The sequence below is a fragment of the Vulpes vulpes genome, chromosome 13 (assembly GCF_048418805.1).
Source record: "Vulpes vulpes isolate BD-2025 chromosome 13, VulVul3, whole genome shotgun sequence".
NCBI classification, from domain to species: Eukaryota; Metazoa; Chordata; class Mammalia; order Carnivora; family Canidae; genus Vulpes; species Vulpes vulpes.
In genome coordinates this window covers 154,299,708-154,319,830 of record NC_132792.1, presented here as the reverse complement: position 1 = coordinate 154,319,830, position 20,123 = coordinate 154,299,708, and the positions used below count along the sequence as shown (strand labels likewise).

General features: G+C 51.2%; 1 protein-coding gene across 1 annotated transcript; it reads right to left on the bottom strand.

The window, feature by feature from the left end:
• Window positions 1-565: 565 nt before the first annotated feature.
• On the bottom strand, window positions 566-18,475 carry PIGR (polymeric immunoglobulin receptor). The gene is made up of 11 exons (XM_025987313.2): window positions 18,116-18,475; window positions 11,759-11,855; window positions 10,272-10,616; window positions 8,251-8,904; window positions 6,653-6,985; window positions 5,751-6,074; window positions 4,700-4,871; window positions 4,213-4,334; window positions 3,218-3,349; window positions 3,016-3,089; window positions 566-1,938 (listed from the first exon to the last, which is right to left on the bottom strand). Exons 2-11 carry the CDS (start codon window positions 11,799-11,801, stop codon window positions 1,843-1,845), a joined length of 2,295 nt encoding a protein of 764 aa, XP_025843098.2. The 5' UTR covers window positions 11,802-11,855; window positions 18,116-18,475; the 3' UTR covers window positions 566-1,842.
• Window positions 18,476-20,123: the final 1,648 nt, after the last annotated feature.

The following is a 20,123-nucleotide window of genomic DNA, read 5'->3' as shown; positions in this document are numbered from 1 at the left end:
ACATGACAAGGTGCAGTGCCAGAACCTAGGAATGGCCTTGCGGACAAGGGGGTCCTTTATGTAATTGCTGTTCCCCAAGACACTTTGGGTCAACTGTTCTAAAAGCTTGGTTATCATTTAACTAGCTTCTAGTTAATATTTCTATGGAGGGAGTTGACTCATTTGGTTACTTGATTTTTTATTAATAGCCTCTCCATCTGGGAGGGTACCCCAGGAAGTTATGAGATTCAAGGTCAAGTATTCCATGGATGCTTAGCAAAGATTTTTTTTTTTTAATGCCAAAGAGAAGCACAGTTACATTTGCTTTTGGTGTATTACATTCTGTAACACAGAACTTTAAGGTCCTGACCATTGGTGGGGACCCCAAACACTTCTTTTATTGAAGATCATCTTGGTCCCAGTTGTAGGCAGTCTGCTAGCCTCCCTCAGCCCAGCACTGGAGGTGGGGGGGAACTTTGACTAAGGGCCACAGCGTGGGGGGCCTAAAAGTGGGACCAAAGCAAAATACTCTGAAGGGGTTGTCTGGGAAATGGAACGTATGGGGACAAATGCAGTCTGAGCCTTCTTGGTGGCAATCACGGTCTTTAATTATCAATGAAGTCACATTTTTGATTTGTAAGCGAGTGTCAGCTGGTAGGTGCTGGTGGAAGTACAGAGCTCAGAGGGGAAAAGACCTTAAACCTTAGCTCTTTGGAGATCAGCCCCTCCCTGGCGTCATCAAACACCTCCTTTCCTTCCCTTTGCTTGGAAACTCTTGGCATAAGTGGCTTCACATAAGTGGCTTATCCACGTAAGTGTATAAAAGAGTGGCCAAACACTCTTTTGGGTCATCTGAGTGACAGAAAGGGAAAAGAGTCCTCCTCCCTGGGAGGGGGAGGGGGGCATGCGAAAGACCAGTCTCCATTATGTTTTTCTCTTCCTCTTCCTCCTCATTATTCTAAAACTCTGCCTCCATCAGGAGTGCAGGGGCTGTTGTAGAGAGATTCCTGGCCAAGAGGACAGGAGACGCCACCCCTGGTTTTGACACTGGTTTATGCTACATGGTACCTTCGAGCAAACCTCTCCACCTCTCAGGACCTCAATTTTCTCTGCTGTGAAGTGGTTAGCATGTGTGTTTATGATTCCTTGTGTGTATGCCCATGTTACATGATCCCTCAGGCCCTGGGACTCCAGACAGGTTATGATTTCTCCCACTATGGGCGGAGGTGAGTGTCCCTGGTGAGGATTTCAGGCCTTGGTGAGTATAACTATACTGAGAAGAACTGCAGCTTCCGAGGATTCAGTGGTGTTTACCTAAAGGCTGTTGGCTGGGTCTGTGGTCTCTGTCCCAGTGTTTAGAAGAGCACCTTGATTCTAGTGCGTATCCAGATATGTATTTGAAGGAAAAGAAGAGAAAGAAGGAAAAGATGGAAGGGAGGAAAGAAGAGAAGATGGAAGGGAGGGGGACATGGAGAGAGGGAAGGGTGGAGTGGAGAGGACAATCCCGTTGAGGATCCCACTAGAAATGTGCAGAAAAGCCTTCTTTCTGAACTTAGCTCCCCACCCATGTGATCTCTCTTTTTGCTGAAAGGTGCCTCTAAGATCTTAATTCTCCTTCTATATCTTGGGTTCTCTTGTTAAAAGAAGCTGCAGAGGGAACCCCTCTGGACCCCTCAACCCCACCAGGAACAGTTAGGCCAGGTTTGGGTACGAACTGAGTAGGGACCAGCAAATCCTCTGAGCGCAGGTAGGAAAGTGGAGTGTGAGTGCAGTGAAGCCCCCTGGAGCTGAGGTCCCCTGAGGATCAATATGATTCTGAAGGCGATTGTCATGAGTGGTGGGAGAGGAGAGAGCAGCTGGCGCCTAGGCTTCCCCGTGGCCCTCCTGGACGTCAGCAGCCATGCTGTTGGTCTGGAGCAAGAAGGCGGTGTAGGCCATGTCGGCTTCCTCCTTGGAGGACTAAGGGGGCAACAGGACAGGAGTCAGTGTTTGGGACACTGGCTCAGGGGGTGGGGGTGGGAGGGAGAGTAGGCCCTAAATATCCTGAATCCATAATCTTGGCCTAAGCAATCCAAGCCTGTGTTGCCCTATTGCTCTTGTTCTAACTCCCCGTGCTCACCAAGGACTAATTTTGAGAAGCGGAAAGTTACAGTTTCTAAAAATATCTCCCCTTGTCTCACTACCGTCTTCTGACACATAGAGTGGAACCACCTCTGTTGCTGGGGCCTGTCCCCGGAAGCTCTGCCCACACAGTCCACAAGCGAGGTGCTCTAGACTGGTGTTAGCCACATTGGTTCATGTTTTTCTTTTACCACCTGCTCCGAGATGGAGCTTGGCAACGACACAGAGCTGGAGGGGAAAGCCATCTCCAGCACCAGCTTAATCCCCTACTTGTTCCAGATTTGGGGGGCTCTGCTGCTTCCAGGGAGAGTCCATACGATAGCAAGCATTAACACCCTGGGATTAAGGAGACACAGGGGGTAGGAGGAGGGTGATATGTGACCCAGTGCCAGGAGTCACTTCTGGTAGGATCGCGAGTTATATGGCACTTGGTTGGGGCGGGGAAGGGCTTCTGGTGACTACCAAATTGCCCAGTGCCAGCAAATGTCTTTCAAACCCAAGCAGAAGGCTGGTCCTGAGCAAATGCTCAAGGGAGGCTGGGTGGCGTCAAGTGCACCGGTTTGGTTCGCAGCCCAGGAGAAGGATCCACCTAATCGCCAGCATTTGACATTTGACCTTTCCCACCCTGTGTCTGCAGCGTCTATGCACTTTCTTCTTAACCCTCAGCCTCGCTGCCTCCCACGTGTCGCAGCCCATCAGCTTACCCCCTCCCCTGCCTCAGCCACACAGGTGCCACAAGCAATAAGGCACATCTTGTCCTCCAAAAGTTCTCCCGAGCACGATTTCCACTACCTTCCCTATTCTGACATCAGCCCCCCGCACGTTGAGGTAGTTTCTTCTGAGGTCTAACTGCTGTCCCTCATGTTGCACTTCCTTGTCACACAATGAGGCCTCCCTCCCCCTCCTCACTCTTACTCGTTTTGCCTTCTTGGGTTCTTCGGACTCCATGGTCTTCTCGGTGGTGGTGGTGGTGGTGGCAGCACTGCACTCTGAGGAGCAAGCGGGGGAGATTAGCCTTCACTGGCCTTATATTCCCACCCCAGAGGCAGGGTCAGGTCTAACTCTTGCTCTCCCAGGGAGGGGTGTGGTCAGGCATTCCCCCGAGGGAGAGACCTACCATCATGTCCTTCGAGAGTTGTCTCCTGAATGACTTGAGAGGCTCCCATGTTGTCATTGGCACCAAAATCCCTGGAGTTCTCAAAGTCTGACATGCTAATGTCGGTCCTGTAGCTTCTAATGGAAATCCGGTCTGTCCAGGAGAAAGAGGAGTTGGCAGAGGGACAGAGGACGTACGCGGGCAGGATGTGCTGCCTCTGAGGGAGCCCCGCAGCATAGCTGGAGGGGGCAGCACGGCAGGTCGCTCGCCTCTGACTCCGACCCAGAGCAGAATGGAAATGATCAGAGTCTCCTTCACCCTTCCCTTCTCACGGAGAATCAAGACTCAACAACCCCTGACCTTTCTTTCTCTTTTCTTTTTTCTTTTTTTAAAGATATATTTATTTACTTAGTTATTGAGAGAGAGAGAGAGAGAGAGAGCGAGCATGGGAAGGCAATGGGGCAGAGGGAAAGTGAGAGAAAGGGAGAGAAGCCAAGAGCGATGCCCAATGTGGGGCTCAACCCCATGACCCTGAGATCATGACCCGAGCTGAAACCAAGAGTCAGATGCTCAACCGACTGAATCACCCAGGCACCCCAACAACCCCTGACCTTTCAAAGCATAGTGCTTCCTTCTGTCCTCGCATCAGCCCGGTGAGACACTTATTACTATTATTACCCCAAGTTCTGGGGAAACTGAGGCATGAAGTGGGGATACCCGAAGTCACACGGCCAGCCAGTTCTCAAAGTAGGCCAGAAGCGTCATTCCCCCTGCACCCTGAGTTCCTCCTCCTGGCCTCTGAACCTGAGCCCTGAGCCATCACAGGTGGCCTTCCAGAGACAGCAGCACTTAATGGGGATTTCGAGTACGAGCTCATCTTTGCCCATCCCACTTTCCCAGAACGCTTTCTCAGGGACTGTGGCAGCCCCACGCTGAAGGCAGCTAAGCACCCCGGTGAGGCCCAAAGGCTCAGGATTGGAGATGGAGGGTGGGGCAAGGGCATCCCGGGTACTCACCGACGTTCTTCCTATGCCGCGCTCTGAGCACCGCCACTACCACGGCCCCCACTGCCAGCACCAGGCCCAGGGGCAACAGGGTGGAGAGAAGCACTTTGGAGCTCCCGCTTTGTCCTGCGGAGCTGGAAAAGGGACTGAGTTAGTCCCTGGAAGGGAAGCCTGGGTCCCAGGATGTGCCAGCAGGTTGGGTCCCACTAGCTTCCGTTCCCTCCTCTTGATACAGCCCCCCAGCTCTCCTCTTGAAAGGAGACTTTCCAGACATGGCAAAGGTGGGGACTGGGCCTTCTCTGCGTCTCAGGCCTGGGAAATTGAACTGAACAGTGGACACCACCTTGGCTGCAGGAGAAGGGTAGAGAGCACCACCGGCCCCTCCTGCGCACAGACCAAGGCAGTGAGGGCTGCCCCACCAGTGAGAGGCACACAGGCTCTCCTCCGTGGTCCCCGCGGCCCAACCTCAGGCCCCCTCCTCTGGGAGGTTCTCTCTCACCTGCTGGTGTCCACGGATGCTCTGTTCCCACCAGCAGCGTCTCCAGTCTCCACTGCTACGTTGTCTACCGAAAGCCTGGGATTCTGAACGACTTTGCTCTCAACCTTCCGGACATTTGACTCTACCGCCTCCTCACCGGGAGCAGCATTCACCTGGCTGACATCTTGGGACCCTGGAAAAAGATGGGGGGGGGGGGCTGGATTATTGTTCTTTCTCTGTTTTCACTCCTTGAGGTTAGGGAATCCGAGGAGAGGGATTTCATTAGCAATCACCACACCAGGGTGAGGTCTCGAGGCTCTTAGAGTCCAGGAGAACTAGAAACAGATGGCCCTGTCCCAAGGGCCTGGTCCCATTCGCACCAAATTCACTTCTGTCTATAAGGCTCCACGGCACAGACCCGGCTCTGCCTAAGGGCTGACCCATCATTTGGAGACAGGGAGATTTTTCTGTTTTTGAAACCCTGCCCCCAGGTCTCCTGATGGCAGGGCTGAGTGCAATCATGCTGCCCCCTGCTGGTAGCTTGGCAATGGGCCCCTCAGTGAACCAGACCAGTGGGACCCAGACATAGTAGGATTTCTAGAGGGACTAATCATACCCCATAGGGATAAAACATTTCATGCGACGTATTAAAAAGAGCCTTAAAATGCAAACATGCTAGAAGAAGTTGCCTTAATTTTCTCCATCAGATCTTATACATGAAGATATCTGGCTCTCTTTTGAGAGTGACTTTCAAATGACTTTGAAATTCCACTGTGTAGAAGATTTCTTTTATAGAAAGGGCTTCAAAATAGCTTGAAGGGGGCAACCATTGGATTTGTCTTGAAGCTGAGGCTGTATGGCAAACCCTTTTTTTTTTTTTTTTTTTTGGTTTGTACGTTTATTTCAGATGCTCCTTAAGGAGGGTAAATGAGACTAGATAGAGGATAAGTCTCCTCCTGCTTCCAGTTTCTTGTAGCCAAACCTGGGAGCCACCTCCATTGGAATAGCTGGTAGGTAGGAGGCTGCTCTGGTGTCCTGGGGAGCACAGACCATCTTGTCTTCAGAGACTTACCTTTTACCCTCTCCTTGACTGCCACGTAGACAGCCATGGTCTCTCCGTACCGGAGGCCATTCTTCACTCCACACCAGTACCAGCCTTCATCCTCCTTGGAGACTGGGTCCAAAGACAGAGAAACGATCTGGCTATTCTGGTCACAGTTCACGAAGGCGTCACTGGGCCCTTCGCCTTGGCTGGGCAGGATTTTGCAATCTTTGTTACTCCATTTGCACCAGTATTTCTCATAGGAGTAGTACTTGCATGGGAAGTGGCAGGGGAGCTTCAAAGTCTCTCCCACCAAAGCAGTGACATTGTTGGGCACCTTGAGGCTCGGTTCTCCTAGAGCAGGGAGGGAGAAAGAGATAGGCACACAAGTTGGCATTGGTGATACTGCAGGAAAGTGGGTATGGCGGGGACCTTTGGGTATGGCGGGGCCTTTGTCCATGGCCTATTTCCTCTCTGGATAGCATTATAAATAAATACATTATACTGGATGCATAAAGAATGTAATTATGTGCCCATATAATAATTATTATTGATGACCCTCATGCATTAATCTAGACTAGCACACTAATCTAGACTCTCGCACATTGACCTCAGTTTGCTTTCCTTGCTCTTCTCTTCCAGACTCAATACAAAGAGCTGTACTCTGCTTCAGCTGGTGGCACATATACTGTAAAAGAGGCCAATGTTTTTGATAATAAAAGGTGCAACATGTGGTAGTTCGGAGAGCGCGGGGTGTGCACAGGAAAGGGTACCTGTTACAGTCATGAAAACGTATGTCGACAGGTGGGCCCTCTCCTGAGGTCTGTCCCATCAGTGAGATGGGAGGAAGGTGGTTGAGGGAGATGTCGCTGCTGACTGGTAGGTCCTAGGGCTGCCCACCTTCCCTTCCCTTGGCCCAGTACAGCTCTTACCTTCGACAATCTGGAGCTTCACCATGGACCTCCAGTGAGTATCGCCGTTGGTCAGACACCAGTAGAAGCCAGCATCGTTGGCGGTGAGCTGGTTGAGGATGACCGTGTAGGTGCCATTGCCTGGCTCTTCATGCAGTGCGAGCCTGCCCTTGTACTGCTCCGTGACCCCCCCATCACTCTCCACCAGAGATTGGCATAGGCCATTTTGAGTGTCTTCCCAGCGACACCAGTACTTCAGGCTGCTTGTTTCCTTAGGCTTGTAGGGACAGAACACCGCCACAGAGCCTCCGACCACACCTTTCACCACAGAGGGGCTAGGAGGAATTACGGTCTCTGGAAGTACAGGCAGAGATGGAATGGAACGTTACCAACACGGTATAGGCAGCCTCCTCCCCATGGTCTCCGCGAGGGTGGAGAGTCAGGTGTCGATTATTTGCCTCATTCTGCTCAGAAAATGAGAAGGAATTTCCTAACGTCACAGAGCCTGGAGCTGGAGACGTGCAACCAGACTCCAGTGACCTTCACCACTCGTCTGGGTCTCTTGTTTCCTCTCCCCACCTTATTCTGTGCAGAGAATGGGAGGAGTTTAAGGAGAGACCATCAGTTCTTCTCTTTGCGCTTCTTATAAAATCTCTCTCTATCTAAGTTTTTGGCTGTTTATTAGCTCATCCCGTAACAATGACCAGATGGTGTTTCTCCAAATTAAGAAAATACATTTAGGATTTGGTGCGATTTAAAATATAAACTGTGTAGCACAGAAGCTTTACTTGCTGAAGACCCTGGAGGCCATCTCAGAAAAAAAGATGGCCATTCTCCAAAAAACTAAAGCTGACATCCGGTGGGAGCACTGGATGACTGAAGATGCTGAGGAATGTGGTGAGGATCAAGCTAGATATACAAGTGACGAGCAGGGAATGGGAGCCCCTTAAGCAAAAAGTCACAAGTGACAATCAACTGCAAGTACTGGTTTGCTGTTTCTCATGAGGGTAACTGTGCAGGTTGCTCCCAGGTGAGAGGCAGCAGGGATCGAATGACTTCACCACCTTGCTGGCTTGCCAAACTAGAGCTGAGTAGGCCAGGTGGTGGAATAACAGATACCCCTGTGAGATGTTGAAGGGGAAAGTTAGAGGCTGGGGCATTGCCTTCCTGGGAGAGCGCTAAGACCAAGATAAGCCAACCCTTCTCCCATTCGAATGTGAGGGATGAGGTGCCATCCTGCTCAAAAGACAGGGAGAAGGGACAGGTGGCCCTTGCAAGCTCTGCCATGGCACTGGGATTCCATGCTAAGTCCTCATAGTGGCTCTCTGAGCCCCAAACAACCTGCAGTCTTGCCGCAATGAGGAGTGTCCCTTTCCTACTCATTAATCAGGGACAGCTATCACAAGGCCTTTGACAGAGAAGAATGAGTAAATAATGCAAGGCTGAGACCGTGTTTTCTTGCTCTCCTGTCCAGCTGTCCACATAGCATGCAGTTTAAGGCTCGATGGGGAGCACATGACACTGGCGACTGTTGGATATTGGATAGACTCACGGGGTGTGAGGCAGGCATCCACCTGCTGGGCTGACTCCCCTCTTCCCCTCCCCGTCTCAGGTCTCACCTTCATTGACAAAGAGTTGCCAGGCCTGGATGGGTGAGCCTTTGTGAGGCTCGCCATCAGAATGGGCACCACACAGGTAGTTCCCTGCATCCTCTTTCCTCAGGTTGGTGATATGCACGCTGAAGGAGCGCTTGTTCTTGGGAATGAGCAGGATCCTGCCCTCAAAAGACTGATCCTTCTTCCCCAGGGTGTTGATGACCACATCGCAGGCTTCCTCACTGCTCATCCGGCACAGAAATTTGGGCATATTTTCCACGTCGGAGCCCAGGGCACAGTCAAAGATCACGGAGCCCCTCAGATCTCCATAAAGCAGTTTAGGCTCAGGCTTCAGCACTTGGAGGTCAATGTTGCTCTTCTCACCAATGGTATCTTCCCCAATCTGGCAGACGTAGCTCCCAGCATCACTGAGCTGGACTTGCTTGATAATGAATCTGAACGTTAATTGGTCGGTGCCCAGAATATCGAGCTTTATTCTGTCACCATAGTCAGAGTTGACTTTCCCAGTGGAGTCAATGACCATGACACAGCCCTTGTCTGTCTTCTTACACACAGACTTCTTCTTCTCAGAATTCTCAGGCTTGAAAGGGCAGTTGATGGTCACTGTGCCACCCAAGTCAGCTGTGTAGACTTCAGTGTCAACTAGGGGCCCAGGACCTGCAAGATAAGGGGTGATTTCACTTTCTTGCAACACAGGGCAGCTCAGTATTCCCAGTGGGGGTCTGGGTGTGCCTATCACCTTCATTGCCCTCCTTCCCAGAGGGACACTGTCACAATATGTCTTCCAAGACCCAGCCTTATTGCCGTCTCCTCCGTGAAGCCCCCCCACAAGCTGACACTAGTCTCTTCTTCCTCTGGGCTCTCATGACACTTATATCTGTCTCTCTTATTACAATCTGATCTCGCATATAGTTAATTATGTCCCCACAGTCTGGAAGTCCCTTGAGAGCAAAGACACGCTTTACACAAGCTTGACTCCCCTGCAGTGCCAGGCATGATGCCAATACAAAGTAGGTGCCCAAATTAACGTGTGTTGAAATTAAACAGAATGAATGTTCATATAGGGTGATGGATTTCAGTACGTTGTGATAGAAATTTCTAAAATTTACAACCGTCCAGACATGGAATGAGCTGCTTTGTAAAGTAATGAATTTCTGCCACTTAAAGTGTTTAATCAGATGCTGTATATTCATTGTCCCCAGCGTTCTTCCAAGCATCCTGTATAGGGTCAATTCCAAGCTCTCCTCAGCTCTTAAAACTCTTCCATTTTATGACTCTCCATGACCACCTGAATGAACTCTTTATTCAGTTCACAGATAACACTGGGCATATCCCAAAGGAATAAAACATATCTTTGAGAATCCTTCCAATTTTCTTCTCTTAAGACCTCTTTCTCTCTTAATTTCCCTGGATTATCTAAAATGCCCTGTGTTGTTGAACCCTTGTCAGAAAGATCTTTCCTATTTTTCTCTTTCCTCAACTAGAACAGGCTTGTTCAGTGGACCACTCCTTCAGGAACTGATCATTTAATTTATGCTGAGGGTGTTGATGGCCTAATGGGTACCAGGTTAAAAAAAAAAAATGCATTTCGTAAGAAGCCTTCTGGTGACCTAAGTTCTTAATCTGAAGGGTGCACTAATGGCAGGAATTTGAGGATCCCTATAAATCTCTCCCTGCCTTTTCTGTCTCTCTCAGCTCAAAGACCTCTTGCCACACCTACAGCAAACAGTGAGAGAACTTGTCCTCCTGATGCTCTTCTAAGCTACTGCCTTGGTAAAACCCTACAATGTTACAGGCCTTGAAGACCTAGAAAGTGTACCCATCACCCCCAAGGAGGTCCCATCTGTCTCATTTCCAGGTTCTATTATGAAGAGTCCTTGCCTCTGGGAAAAGAACTCACAGCCTTCCCTACCCCGTGCCAGACACTCTTCCCTCTCAGGCAATTCTTCCTCAAGCCCTCCCACTGCAACTGAGATGAGTCCCTCTCACTCTTCCAGAGGAGTCCAGGGAACCTGGGTTCTTACCCTTGCTGACTTCCAGGCTCACATCAAAGGACAAGCCTCGGCTGTTAATGCCCAGACCACATTTGTAGCGCCCAGAGTCATTCTGGGTGAGGTGGTCAATGTTCATCACAAATGTGCTGCTGTCTGGGAAGTTGGTGATGTTGGCTCTGCCCTCGTAGTCCTTGGAGACGTAGCCGTCCGAAGAGATGAGGGTTGTGCAGCGGCCCTTGGCTCCCTGTCGGCACCAGTACTTCCGGGTATGCCGGTTGACAGAGGTGGCCGGATAGTAGCATGTGATGGATGCTGAGCCACCTTCCACACTGTTCACTTCCTGGGGACCGAATATGGGACTCTTCGTGGAGACCACTGTGGGGACAAATGACAGAGGTTTTCTGAGGCCCTGGGAGGTAAAGCCTACTGAAAAGATCCAGATAGCCTGCCCCAGGAGATGAATATTGCCCCCAGCACATGTGCCTTCTGTGGATTATTTGCTGTGTTCTACAGTGGGACAAGTGCTACTAGACAACGCTACATGACTTGCTGCAATTGGGTAAAATGGTTGATTAATCATTATTAAACTCTAACTGTAACACATTAAAGATCACCATTTTAAGGACAATGAAACAGCAAACTTATTTCATGATATCCTTGTTCATTAAAAAAAGGGCATTTTGGGGATCCCTGGGTGGCGCAGCGGTTTAGCGCCTGCCTTTGGCCCAGGGCGTGATCCTGGAGACCTGGGATCGAATCCCACGTCGGGCTCCCGGTGCATGGAGCCTGCTTCTCCCTCTGCCTGTGTCTCTGCCTCTCTCTCCCTCTCTCTGTGACTATCATAAATAAATAAAAATTAAAAAAAAATTTTTAAAAAAAGGGCACTTTGTGGGGACTACCCCATTGCATTTGCTATTCTTTCTTTCTTTCTTTCTTTCTTTCTTTCTTTCTTTCTTTCTTTCTTTCTTTCGAGAGACACACAGAGAAAGAGGCAGAGGCATAGGCAGAGGGGGAAGCAGGCCCCCTGCAGGAAGCCCGATATGGGACTCAATTCCAGGACCCCGGGATCACGCCCCGAGCTAAGGCAGACGCTCAACCATTGAGCCACTCAGGGGTCCCTATTTTCTTATGTTTCCAAAAACATTTTGTAGATTCTTTTCTCTTTTTCTTTTCCCAGATTAAAATATTGACAGCAAAGAAGGATAAGTCATTTCCTCAAAACCCCAGAGCAACTTATAGGGATGTCTGGTTCGAGGTCAAGGTCTTTTTTTCCGCCCTCCTGGGGAAGACCTGGTGAAGACTCCTGGCCTTGAAATGAGGAATTGCCATTCCTGTTCCAGACCCCCAACACTTGGTCATTGTGGGTTTTTTTGAGACATGACCTTTCTGCATCGTCTGTGTGACTCCTCCTCAAGGGAGTGCAAGTTTTGAGAGTGACATCCCTGGGTATAGGCATGATTTCAGCGTTCCCAGGGAACTGGGTCCTGGAGGGATGGGCCAGGGCCTGAAAGACGCACCTGGAAAGACAGCCAGCAGGCAGGTGAGGAAGAGGAGCCTCATCGCTAGTGGCTCCTGAGGGGGCTGTGCCACTCAGGTCAACTTCTTTGTGGGAAGCTGAAAGACAACAATACAAAAGATGACAATCTTGTATTTTCCAAGGCCAATTAGGCCGTCGAGTTCCTGTAACACCTGTTTGGTGTTGTACCTCCAGTAACTGCCATAAATCCTTTTGAAAGAATGAATGGCTCCGCCTTTCCCATTACACTTCCCAGTCCCATTATCCCACAGTGCTTTTTATTCCTTAATAGTTATGTGTCGATATTTGTCTTCTCAACTAAGCTGCACGTTCCTTTTGGGGTAAGGACACAGGTGCCATTTTTCCTATGTCCCCATCTGGGAGGCATGGTCCTAGGCAAGATCTGTAAGATCTCAGGAATAGCTCACTGGATGAATGGTTATAGCAACAAGCGGCCCCATCTCTCTGTTTCAGCTGGGGCAGGAGGTGCAGTCTGAGGGTCCCAGGGATCAGCCTCACTGCAGCCCAGGGGAGGAAAGAGGGGGACAGAGGAACGCCACTTTCCCACGGACTTCAGTAGGCTTTAACCTTCGGAGTGGACTTGACAATGAGAGCATTAAGGGAGAAAACCATGTCAACAAGCACAGGGCAGTAATGAGGACCTATAAAGATAAGGAAGCTCTAAGCACTAGGAAGCCCAGGGAGTGATCTCCCAGCCTCCCCTTACCACCCTCACCCCTGCTCCCGCCCCCAGAGACTCCCTTCATTTGCTTGAGCCAAAGGCAATAGAGCTGTTTGTCTTGGTTATTTCTTTTCCGTGGGGGAATTCCCCAGCAAGGAACCTTTTTATTTCCTTGTGCAGATAAAGGCACTCTGTTTCTCCAGTTCTTTGGAAGAGTGAGGAGTGTGGGTTAGGGAAGGAGGGCACAGATATGGGTGTCAGGTGGCAGCCTGACGTTTTCTTGATTCCAGTTAATTGCCCCGGACCTTTCATATGAGGCCAATGATTAACTTCTAGGGTAGGTTCTTAGCCAAATGCCAGCATCAGCTCCAAACTGGATACACTCGGGAGATGCTGGCTAGGGGAACCATCCGAGGGGACACTACGGGTCACCATGAGAGAAACTTCCAGGTGGGACCAGATGTCAGAAGGCTGAGAAGTCTGTCTCCTCTGGAAGGCTTGGAGTGGGCGGGCTGCAGAGACCCAGGGAAATTACCACCTGCAGTTTGCACTGGCCTTGAGGGCAATGACAAAATGCCACATGCTTTTAAGAGTCAAGCCAGCAGTGCTTTCCTTCGTTCTGGTTCCTCTTCTCACCTTTAGATAAGCAAGCTCCTTAATATTTCTCTGAGACAAGAATAGGTCTTCCCATGGGCTGAGCTGAGGGATGCAGTACCTCCTCTGGATTGATAAAAGTGATTTGCTTGCAGTTATTGAGAGGCAGATGCCTGCTTTTCCCAAGTGGGGAGCGGGCCACAACTTCTGGCCCAGGCTTCCTCCATTTGTGACCTGCTTAAATGGCTGGGAATGTCCACCTGGGGAGAGGATATGCACACGGACCCATAACCCTTTGCATAGCCTCAGGCCAGGGACAAGAGCATCAGGTGTGCACAGCTGGGAAGGCAATGCAGGCAGAGAATGACTTTGGTGAGGAACACAGTATAATCACAGGGGAGATGATGGGAGGGCGAGGGCGCCCCCACTCTCAGGACTCTGTTCAAAGTCAAACTTGAAGCATAGTTTCTCTGCCAGCAGCTGAAAGGACCCTGAGACTTGAGTATCATTAGAGATCCCTTCCTTTCCAAACCAGAATTTTCTCTCAAATCTGGGAAATTCATGTCCCAGGGAGGCACTGGTCCATGGTGGTTGGGGCTGGTTTAAATAATTTGCTTAAGGAAAGAGCATAAAATTTATTGGGCACCTACTATGGCACCATTTGGCTTTGCTAACTGCTTTTCTTTTATGACTTCATCCATCATCACAGCAACCCAAGAGGTAGATATAATTATCTTCATGTTGTAGATGGAAGAGCTAAAGGTTGGAGAGATTTTTGGCCCCAAGCCCCACAGCAGAATTGGGTTACTTAGATGAGCAGAGGGACCTGTCCTTTGGGGAATCTACATAGGCTAAGGTATCATGCATGGAGGCACTTTTTCTTGTCCTCAGAGCAGGAGTTGTTCTTTTTCCCAGCTAGACTGGGATATTGTAAATCATTCTCATGTTCCCAAGTTGCTATCTCTGACACATTTATAACATGTCTACACAATTGTGGATTGGGACAGAGTTGTAGGCTATGCTGGAGAACAGAATTTGTTACCTTAAAAAACTAATCTAGCTGGTTCCCCTTCCATTATTAGAGTGACTGAACTTCAGCTCTACTAGCTTGGGATCCAAAACTTTGTCCGTCGAATCTATAGTTTCCTTTTTTATTCAGAGGGAGAGGGATCTCCTGGACTAGGGCTTAGCATGGCTGCTGGGGGACCATATGGCCTTTAGCCACTCTGAGCTTTTCATCTGTTTGGTACAGAGCAGAGGGTCAGTCAGGGTTATCACAGCCCCACAGGCTTGAGGGAGGACAGAAAGTGTGTACTACAGAGACTGAAGCCAAGTTGGCAGTTTCTGGCGACTTTCTGTGAGTGTGAGCTTGGAGGAGCAAGAAATTTGGAGCTCAGAGGAGTGGGGAGTGACTGGCCTGGCTGGGGATGGGGCTTTTCTTGGCCTGGACTGAGAGGTGCCTGCCTACTTCTAGGAGAGGCACTGCCTGAGTCCATTTGGGACTATCCCTTCTATCTCCCTTGGGTGCAGGAGCAGAGCATATACTAGAGTGATCCCAGAAACTGCATTGTCACTAAGGGAGAGACAGCAGTCTGTGTGGTTTGGAAGGGCCTCAGGCTTGAAATGACAGGTAGGAGCTTAGGAGAGTTTATGTGATTTATAGAAGTCCTGGAGTGTGGGAGACTCTCCAAGTAAAGGCAATGTTGGGGGAAGGGAATAAGAATTCTAGAAGGCAAAAAAAAAAAAAAAAAAAAAAAGAATTCTAGAAGGCAAGAAAATAGAGAACAGTCAAGGGGTCTGAAGAATGTATGAGCTAGAAAGATCCAAGACTTTCTAGTCCGGTCCCTGTCTAAAGTAGCCTGCATTAATGCAAAGTTTAAGCATAAATTAAGCATTTGAAATACCAGCTCCGTAAAGCCCTGGGATTAAGCTTGGTAGATTTCCAGACGATCTTTCTGCAAAAACTTAGAACTCTGTTCTTGATTCCATCCCATCCTGATGCCTAGATACTTCTCTCGTCTGCTCCTGCTCCTGGAAGCCAGGGCCAACTGAGATGGACCTCTACAACCCTGAGGGGCCTGCATGAGAGCATCTGGCAACGACCAGCTGCTCAGCAAAGTCGAATGGGATTGGAAATGGTTACATCCCCATCCTGTCTGTGGGAAGGGTCAAGTCAGGGCTGATTTCTTTCACTTTGCCAAATGCCTTCTTGGTTTGGGGCATGCAAGGCAGAGTTGCATGAAGAGGAGCTTAGAGGATGGACGAGAACTCAGAGGTCCTGAGAGCTGTCACAGCCCCCAGGAGAGCTGTATCACTTGGGCAAAATATGCTGGCTCAAATGCTTCATCTGTAAAATGAGCATCACGGTCTCTTGAATCTTTTAGAGAGAAAGGCTTCTGTGGGATGCGGGAATATGGAGGGGATAATGGGGTATGCTTATGGAAGTGCTTTAAATAGCATGAAGTGCCCTTCAGTTGTAGGAGGTTACAATCACTCTTAAGCACAAGGGTGTAGGGGGTCTGTGCACTTGACTTTCACGGTTGCTGTGCACGTGAGCGTGGCACACAGCATTAGCTTGGTTAACGGCTTGGTTAACAGCTCTCTCACTTGGGGGCTGTGTGATTTGGGGGCAGGGTATTTCAACTCCGGGAGCCTCAAGCCCTCATTTGTAAACTGGAGACAATTACACCGGGTATAGAGAATCATTATAAGGATTAAATGAAACAGCATATGCAATGTCCTTAGTATGGTGTCGGCTTAAAAAATGTTAGTTCCTTTCCCATCTCCCTCCTAAAATCAACACGGTCTTCTCCTTTCCCTGTCCTAGAGTGAGAAGACAATAGAAGTCTGTTCAGTGGGTGTCCTTTGAGGCCTGGGGGTGAGCTACTCTGATGGGACCGGCATGGTCTGAAAGAGGAGAGTAGGTTCGAAATGGGAGATATAATTATAGCCAGCATACGTGGAGTTCTTTTCACGTGCTTCCCCCGTGTTTCCCTCACTTGTTCTCCCTCCTAAGGGAGAGAATAAAATAGGCAAACCCCTTTCACTGATGAGACAATTGAGGCAGAGTGAAAAACCTGCCCAGAGTCACAAAGCTGGTAGGTGACTGCCATGGGATTCAAATTCAGGTACTCTGGACCAAGAGCAGAGGCGATGCTGTCTTGAAATGGAGAAGAAGCGCTCAGGAGAGGAGGGAGCTAGAAAAGTTAGTCCGGGTCTCTCCTCTTCACTTTTCACAGGAAAGATAGTTCCTGTGAAGAGACACCTAAACCCAGAGGTAGGTGCCAACAGGGAAATTTCTTCCTAAAAGATAATAATAGCTGCTATTTACGTAGCCCCTACCACGTGTGAGGCATGCTATGTTTGTTTCCTGTAACTGGACCCATTGCCTCCAAAACTTCTTCCTACGTGGTCAATGCCAGGGACTTTGGGATCCCAGCCCCAGCCCACCCAGAGACAGGGCAAGACATATCTGAGGAAGGTCTCCGTCAAGTACATGCACGGCTAATACTACTTTTTTTTTTTTAAGTTGGGTATTTTGTCCTTTTTTTTTTTTACATGATGTCAAAAGGTCCCCATGGCCATGGCAAAATGGTTATACCAAAATGTCACCTCCATACTTGCTGGGTGACCTTATACCACTCGCAGTCACCCATTCACCCATGGAGGATTAGTTTCCTCAACTATAGATGGGATTGTGACACCTGCCTTGCCTACCTCCTAGATTTGTTTCAGGTGGGAATGAGGTGAAGCTGTGAAAGCCTGGGGTGCGTGACTTCACTACATGGAATTTGCGGTCTTCACACTATCGATAAAATAAAGCCACAGAGGTCTAGAGGTGATAAGAGGCCGGCAATGGTCACAGAGCTAGTGGCTCTCCTGACTCCTGGTTCATTGCTCTTTCTGTTACGTCACCACGTCCAGGGCCAAGGAGAAGGCTGGATGGATGAAGAATCCAGAGCTGGCTCTGGGGAGCAGACGGCTGCCTTCTACCCTAACCCATGAATGGGCACATCTCCTCTCCAGAAGCTCAGGAACCCACCATTCCCCTAGTGAAGGGGGAGAGCGATGGCAGAGGCATCGGGGCCAAGCCACCCGCAGTTCTGGTGGCCCCAGGCCTGGGCCAGTTGCCCAAGCGGAGCTGAGGGCACTGGGAATGGAGCTTGTGCAACCGCTGCACTTGGGGCTGAGGGTCCCGTGGCCGGCTGGGGATGCTGTTGGGATGGGCAAGGGGGGAGCATGGAGGGTGGGGGGCCTCCCGGCTGCAGAGCTGGGGGGCGGGTGGAGAGTGGACTCAGAAGGCTGTATGTGCCTGGGAGGGGCTCGACCCACCTCACCCTGGGAGGACCTCCTTCCCCCATGCTGGCGAGGGCAGGGGGATATGATGGGGCCTATGATGCCTCCGTATGCAGGAATCAACTGGAACAAAGCTAGGTTCAAACAGGAAAGGATCCCAGAGCCCCTCTGAGGCCCTGAAACAGGGGCTGCAGGCGCCCTCCCCAGAAAGGAGAGGTGGAAAGCCTCCAAGATCAGTGGGGCACCTGCTACGCGCCGGGCACGTGGGATGCAATATCTTATCCAGGTCTCTGTGGTGCTCAGTGAGTCCTGGGGTACCTGAGCTAACTTGAAAAACACCCAACAATTGTCATTTTGCTCCGGAGGTTACAAAGCAACGTGACACCTATTTTCTCATGCGAACCCCGCATACCGGAGTGAGAGGTATTATTTGGATCCCCATTTTACAGATGGAGGAACTGAGGCTCCGAGAGCGATGGGGTGACTTGCTTAGGGTCACAAGGATGAACTGCGGAGGAGATAGTCGGGAATTCAGGGGACGAAGTGACTACACGTGCTGACCATGGACATTCCTCCTTCCCGGCAGCCGACACTTCGCAGAGAAGGGGTGGGGGCTCCCACGCACACGCGCGCCCTTGCTCACCTCTGGGCCGTGGCCCTCTGCTCCCCGACCGCTCGCTCAGCCACGCGGGCTGCGGCCCCCCGAGGGCCGAGGGTTGCCTAAGCCACCATCCCAGGCCCTTCCCAGACACATCCCTTCGCAGACCCCGGAGCAGCCACACTTACTTTATGCCACTTTCTCCTCTCCTGGCAAGTCGGTTTCGGGGGGCGCAGCCCACTGGCCAGTCCACAGCCTGGGGCTTTCCCAAAGTTGCCAGCAGGACACCGGATGGTGCTGCCAAAACTGAAACTGTGTGCAGGGCTTCACCCACACCTGGGCTCTTAAAGGGACACTCTCCCCGAGGCCTGGCGGCCGGCCAGGGCCACGTGACTCTCACAGATCTCTTGCTTTCCTTTCCTTTCGGCTTTTCTGACTGGTTCCATTTGCTCCCCTTGACCTTGGGGAGGCCGTTCCCAGGGAACCCTCCATCACTGCAGGATGCAAGACAGAGTATCAAGCATGAAGAGCCTATTCCGCCTTTTTCTAGCTGCAAGATCCTAGGCAAGTCACCTTTATATACATATATATTTTTTTTTTTTTCACTGAAAAATGGGATAGTAATCCCAAACCTGCAGGTCGAGGGTGTAACCAGATATTAGATGTAAACCCCTGGTCCAGGTGTGGTATGAGGTTCCTGTGCAGGTGATGGGGCACAGGTGGCAGGAATGGCTCGCAGTCCCTGGCCTCATGCCCGCCCCCCAAGTCAGGAACCCTCAACGTCCTGGGGTATTTCGCCCGGAGGAGGTCTTCTCTTCACACATCTTCTGAAGAGCCCCCCACTTTACCAGCCCCAGTGCTTCCGGGAACGCGTGGGACTGTGGCTCTTCCCACTTCGCTCCCTATGCAGGTTAGAGACGGGCTGCTTCTGGGCTCGCCTGCAAATGGTGGACCTTAGAGTCCCGTTGGGACCCGGGCTCTGGGCCACAGCAAAGTCGGTGTTGGTGTCCCGAGCTGGGGCAGGGGGTGGAGGGGATCCTCCTTCCCTCTGTCAGTGAGTCCTCGGTTGTCTCCCCGACGTGATCCGGTTAGGCCTCCCAGAGGTGCCCAGATGCTCTTAGCAGCCCCATGTCACACCAGTGAAGCCCACTCCCCAACACACACGCACATGTGCCCCTGCACCCCTTGCCACACACCAGGTCCCGCACCGTCCCGCCCCATCCTACCTGTGCAGGATGCCCCAGGCTCTCCCTCCAGCGCCCTGCAGGCCGCAGCCCAGAAGGGGAAGGAGGAAAGGAGAAATAGAGTCCCAGAGAAACACAGGCGGTCAGAGCCCCGGGTCTTATTTTAGCTCACCCCTCCCTCGGGAGTGGATGTTAACCTGCAACCCTACAGCCGATGGCAAGACTAGAAATTGTATTTTCGAGCACGGAGCTTGATTTCAGACCCTTCAGTGCACGATCTGACTAATGTAAGAAAATAAAATTCCTTAGTCACTCCCGGGCAAGCTCGGTCCAGTTCAACGAGCTCTGGGTCGTTGTCACCTGACTCCCGATTCAAAGCTGAGCCTCGACTGGGACTCAGTTTCCCTTTCATCTCCCTTCTCTCCTCTGGTTCTGTTAAGTCTGGGGTGAATGGGGCAGGGGCAAGGGGGTGGCTCTACGTCACTGTCGGGGGCTCTGAGAAGGAATGTCCGATTATTCTGACCCGGCTCTGTCGCGGTTCTACGCCGGCTTCCTCCTGGGGCACGAACAGCCCTGTGCTCTGAGATGTGACTTGGACTGCTGGTCAGTGGCCCTGGGCCCCGCTCATCCTGAGACTCCCTGTGGTCCACTCCGTGCCGCCCTTGTCCCTACTTCTAGGCTCCTTCGGGTAGGACTTTTGCCATCTCCCAGCCCTCCACTGTCTTTCAGGTGGATGCCAGGGCCTGGGGCTGGCCTGCACCCTCCCGATGCCGTGGGGGGTCCTGTGCAGCAGGCCTTGCGCTCCCCTGGCTCCCCCTGGCCACTGTTGGCATGTAAGTGGAGCAGCAGCACGAGTGGGCAAGACCGTGGACCCCTGGCCGTGCTCGCAGGACAAGCAGGGTGCAGGTCCCCGGCTCTGGCGCCTCCCAGCCACTCGGGACACCTCCACCCCTGTCCATCTCCCGACCCCTGAAAGGCCCCGCTGTGGGGCTTGGGGGGCACCCAGGTGCAC

What these genes read in the sequence shown, in the direction of transcription:
- PIGR (XM_025987313.2), bottom strand. Translation starts at nt 11,801, where the DNA reads ATGAGGCTCCTCTTCCTCACCTGCCTGCTGGCTGTCTTTCCAG. An exon ending in GAGCCTGGAAGTCAGCAAGG is followed by an intron (nt 8,905 to 10,271) that starts GTAAGAACCCAG and finishes CTTATCTTGCAG; the next exon opens with GTCCTGGGCCCCTAGTTGAC. An exon ending in AACCCAAGAAGGCAAAACGA is followed by an intron (nt 1,939 to 3,015) that starts GTAAGAGTGAGG and finishes TTGCCCCCTTAG; the next exon opens with TCCTCCAAGGAGGAAGCCGA.